At 31.2% G+C, this 5,384-nt stretch overlaps 1 protein-coding gene across 1 annotated transcript; it reads left to right on the forward strand.

Annotated features, from left to right (window-relative positions):
• Window positions 1-2,151: 2,151 nt before the first annotated feature.
• Window positions 2,152-4,921, forward strand: LOC135835048 (putative serine protease K12H4.7). The gene is made up of 9 exons (XM_065349099.1): window positions 2,152-2,667; window positions 2,775-2,956; window positions 3,068-3,303; window positions 3,421-3,556; window positions 3,648-3,825; window positions 3,917-4,043; window positions 4,150-4,282; window positions 4,373-4,548; window positions 4,644-4,921. Exons 1-9 carry the CDS (start codon window positions 2,449-2,451, stop codon window positions 4,868-4,870), a joined length of 1,614 nt encoding a protein of 537 aa, XP_065205171.1. The 5' UTR covers window positions 2,152-2,448; the 3' UTR covers window positions 4,871-4,921.
• Window positions 4,922-5,384: the final 463 nt, after the last annotated feature.

A 5,384-nucleotide genomic window follows, 5' to 3' on the forward strand; every position in this document is an offset into this window, starting at 1 on the left:
TTTTCAAAAGATACCAACACCATGCAGTAATTTATTCATCAAAAACTATCAAGTTAACAGTTATTCGTCACAAATTGCCACTATTACCGAAAATTACCAAAAATTCCCAGTAATTTACCAAGAATTAGCAGCAATTTACCAAAAATTACCAGTAATTTATCAAAAATTAGCAGTAATTTACCAAAAATTAGCAGTAATTTACCGAAAATTACCAGTAATTTATCGAAAATTACCAGTAATTTACCGAAAATTACCAGTAATTTACCAAAAATTACCAGTAATTTACCAAAAATTACCAGTAATTTACCAAAAATTATTAAAAATGAACAATAGTTTACCAATAATTACCAGTTATTTACCAAAAATCACCAGTAATTCACCAAAAATTACCAGTGACTTACCGAAAGCAAAAGTTACCAGTAATTTACCAAAAGAAAAAATTTCCAGCAATTTACCAAGAGCAAAAATGACCAGAAATTTACCAAAAACAAAAATTACCAGTAATTTACCAAAAACAAAAATTACCAGTAATTTACCAAAAACAAAAATTACCAGTAATTTACCAAAAACAAAAATTATCAGTAATTTACCAAAAACAAAAATTACCAGTAATTTACCAAAAACAAAAATTACCAGTAATTTACCAAAAACAAAAATTACCAGTAATTTACCAAAAACAAAAAATTACCAGTAAAGTAATTTACCAAAAACAAAAATTACCAGTACCTAATTTACCAAAAATTACCAGTAATTTACCAAAAATTACCAGTAATTTACCAAAAGAAAAAATTACCAGTAATTTACCAAAAACAAAAAATTACCAGTAAAGTAATTTACCAAAAACAAAAATTACCAGTACCTAATTTACCAAAAATTACCAGTAATTTACCAAAAATTACCAGTAATTTACCAAAAATTACCAGTAATTTACCAAAAATTACCAGTAATTTACCAAAAATTACCAGTAATTTACCAAAAATTACCAGTAATTTACCAAAAATTACCAGTATTGGTAATTCAACATAAATCAACATTTATGACAATTTTGACAAAAAAGCAGGAATTTTTTTGCCACATCATGACAAAAACGTTTGGGCAATTTTGATAAAGCATTACTTTTTTGGCAATTTTCAGAAAAAGTTGGACTCTCTTGAAATTTTAGGCAAAAAAAAACTTTAGGTAAGTATTTAGAATTTTGGTCAAAGAGATGATTTTGGCAAACAACACAATGTTAACAAAAAAATAGGATATTCTTGAAAATGTTGCCCAAAAAGAGACGTCTTGGCAATTTTTACTTCAAAACTGGACCTTTTTTTCACAATGTTAGTAAAAGCAAAACATTTTGAACAATTTCATCTGAAACAATACTACTGAAAAAACAGACGTCTTGACAATTTTGGCATATTGTCCGTCTAACATAGCTTGAGCTGAATTGTGTCATTTGCATAAGCCGAATTCCAACAAATTTTTCATGAATTTTTCCAAATTTTTTTGGTTCCCAAAATTTTTTAGAGAGTAAAAATTATTGGCTATGTTTATTTTGCATGTTTATTTATGGCTGATTGGCTGGAAAAAGATTTATTGAAATAAATCAAGATAAAAGCTAATCAATTTGGGAAACCCTTCTGTTATTCCTTTTTGGCTTCCATAAAATGCAACTGACACAATTCAGCTCAAGCTATGTTGGACGGACAATACCTAAGCAGACCTTTTATGACCATTATTTTCGAAAACGCCTTGTTTGAAGGTGTGTTTTAAATTTTAAAAATTCCAAATCGTCAGATTATTTTCCAATTTTTTTGTGAATTTTTTGAAATCTGACCAGATAAGCAACCAGTCGAAATAACTTTTTTCAGTAAAACCACTCTGGTCTCTGTTTCAAAAATTAGCCATTAATTCAAATCTATGTACCTATGATAAATGCTGATAAGGCCATTGATAAGGGCTCATTTATTTAAATCAAACGTGATTGTAAACAAGTCTGAAAAGAACTTTCAAGAAAGGAACTGCGTTTTAACAGCATAATCACTTCAAGGGCAACGTTCACTTAGTTGTATTCATCTCATTCATCTCCACTTTTCATCTTATCGCCAATTTTTTATTCTTAATTCGATGCTCGCGGGTACTTCGAAATCATAATTTATTTAGGTAGGTATTACTTGTGCATCGTATTTATCATCGTACCTAATCAATTTGATAAAAACTAACACCGCGAATGAAAATAAAATCATCGTTGCTAGAAGTAAAATATAGTAGTTAGGTACCTATATTCATGCTCAATACCTACGCGACAGATGTGATTCGATGTACGTTAACCTCAATATAATCGGGATAATTACAACAATTGAAATACACTCTGGTTACAAGGTTTAACTGTAATGTAATGCTATTTTCCGTATTTGTTTATTTCAACGCGGCTGTGAATTACTAGTCAGACGTGAGGACGTGATGTTCTTCGATAAAGCAATGAATTCCATAGTGTGGATATTTTTTATATCAAATTTTATATTTCATTCTTCAGCGTATTTTTTAAATGGACGTTCGAATCACGGTGTAGGAGAACCGTATATTCCGCGAACTGGATATCAAATTGTTTTACCCGAAGATCAGTATTTTGAACAGAAATTGGATCATTTCGATCCTACCAATGAGGATACCTGGTTACAGGTGAGTCATTTGACACTTCAGTTTATTAAAATATGTCAACTGTCAAGTATCTATTTCTACAAAATATGTAATATATTTTATCTAACATTTTATAATATAATTTGCAGCGTTATTGGAGAAATCCGCAGTATTATAAAAATGGAGGTCCAGCATTTTTGATGATAAATGGCGAAGCTACCGCTTCTCCTAAATGGTCCGTTACGGGGCAATGGGTATCGTATGCGAAGACTTTGAATGCTATTGGCTTCTCTTTAGAGCATCGTTTCTACGGTCGAAGCAGACCTAAAAAGTAAATTAAATTTCTTTACCCAATTTAATAAAATATTTTATTACCTATACCTACTTAATTTAGAATACCTACTAACAATTTATAATATGCATGTTTTTTTTTTATTCACAGTGATACTAGTGCTGAGAATCTTGTATATCTGAGTAGCGAACAAGCTTTGGCTGATATTGCCTATTTCATTCGAGGAGTAACTAAACAATACGCTTTGCCTAAGGATATCAAATGGATTGTATTTGGAGGATCGTACGCTGGATCTTTGGCTGCGTGGGCTCGTCTGAAATATCCTTATTTGATCCATGGAGCGGTTTCTTCAAGTGGTCCGCTTCTTGCTAAGGTGGATTTTGCAGGTAAACTTTTTTTGTTCTGTTTTTTTTTTTTTTTTTTTTTTTTTCAAATGCCAGAATTTAAACCATAGACTCTTTATGTTTTTTTTTTTTTTTTTTTTTTTTTTTTTTAAATTTTAGAGTATTTTCAAGTTGTTAAATCATCTTTGGATTCCTACAATTCAAAGTGCTCCAATAAAATTGCTATGGCTAATCAAAAATTAGATACTTTGGTCAAAACTGATGCAGGTCGAGAGCAAGCAGCCAATCTATTCCAGTGAGTCGAGCATTAATCCATTAAGCACCTATATTGTTGTATTTTTTAATAATAAATTATCATTCAAATGCACTTACCTACTGCTTTTCAGATTATGTGGTAAACTGGAAAATAATCCTGATGATATATCGTCTTTCTTCGCCGGATTGGCTGATAATTTCGCCGGAGTCGTTCAATACAATCGAGATAATCGAGAATCAGAAACTAAATCGATCACGATTGAGACTCTTTGCAACATAATGACTCTCCCTGTTCGAAATACTTCTGCTGTATGTGTCTTCATAATTTACCATTCTCATTTTTTTTTTTTTTTTTTGCATAGTCCTGTAGCTCTATAAGCTCTTCTTATTCTTTTTACAGCTAGTTTTATACGCTGAAGTCAACAAATTCATGTTGAAATCATACAATTTGACTTGTCTCGACCATAGTTACAAAAATTACATCGATAGCTTGAAAAAGATAGACTATGAAAGCGCCGCTGAAGTGGGTATGTTGCTAAATAAATATACTTACCTACCTGATACAATATACTATCTCAAATGTTCAAATACTTACTCTCTAGTCCCTTTTTGATTAACTTCTGTTCACTGCAGATAGGCAATGGATTTACCAAACTTGCACAGAATTCGGATTTTATCAAAGTTCCAGCAATGCGTCGGATATTTTCGGTCCTCATTTTCCCGCCGAATTCTATACCAAGCAATGCGAACAAATATTTGGCAAAAAGTAAATATTTTTTTCAGTAATCCCTCCTCCCACCCTTCCTTCCATCGCCATTTATATTAATCGGGTATTTATCTTCGACAATTTCCTCAGGTATGATGAAAAGTTGTTAAACAATGCGGTTTATCGGACCAATACTATTTATGGAGAACTGAAAATTAACGTAGGAAATATCGTCTTCGTTCACGGATCAGTTGATCCTTGGCATGCTCTTGGTATTACTCATGTGCAAGATGAAGATGCTCCCTATGAGACCATATTTATTAAAGGTACGGTATCTAGGTTTACAAATTTTTAATACATATTTGATTGATATATATTTTAGTGAACTGGATATTATGTGAGGTATTTTTTCGTTTTACAGGCACCGCTCATTGTGCTGATATGTATCCCTCTAGCGATGAAGACACCCAAGAATTAAAAGAAGCAAGGAGTAAAATCCAAACGATATTGCAGTCTTGGCTGCAGAAGGGTAAACCAAAGCCCAAGAAATTCGAAGTTCAAATCGAATATAAATATGCTCCAAATTCTCCCTTCAAAATGGATCCTAAATTTTTGTACGATGTTCAAGAACGGCTACCTGTAGATTAATTTTGTACCTACTTGGATATTTTTTTATTCAATATATACTATCCATACGTATATTTTTTAGTGATGGCAAAATTTTTACATTTCAGTTTCTTTTCAGTTTCATTTTTTTTCAGTTTGAATTTTAGTTCCACTTAATTTTTAATCAAATTCGTATTGTTTTAGCAATGTATTGGAAAACATGACTACTTAAATTTCAGTATTGCTTTTTTCAGTTTCGGTTTCAATTTCTTCATTTCGGTTTCAGGTTTAATTCCGCGGTTTCAGTTTCAATTTTAGTTTCAGACGTTTCAGTTTCATCTTTTCATCACTAAATTATTTGTTTGAAAATTATTTTACCAAATGAACTAATTGTTTCGAGGACTCGTATTACTTTATCATTTCATTTTAAATAAAATAAATGCTCTTGAACGCTATCAAAAATTCAGTTTCAATTCAGGTAATCTTATTGTTAGATGGATGTGTTCCGGGACTGATGTGAAGTATTTCGACTAGTAATTCAGCAACCCGAACTACA

The sequence above is a fragment of the Planococcus citri genome, chromosome 2 (genome assembly GCF_950023065.1).
Source record: "Planococcus citri chromosome 2, ihPlaCitr1.1, whole genome shotgun sequence".
NCBI classification, from domain to species: domain Eukaryota; kingdom Metazoa; phylum Arthropoda; class Insecta; order Hemiptera; family Pseudococcidae; genus Planococcus; species Planococcus citri.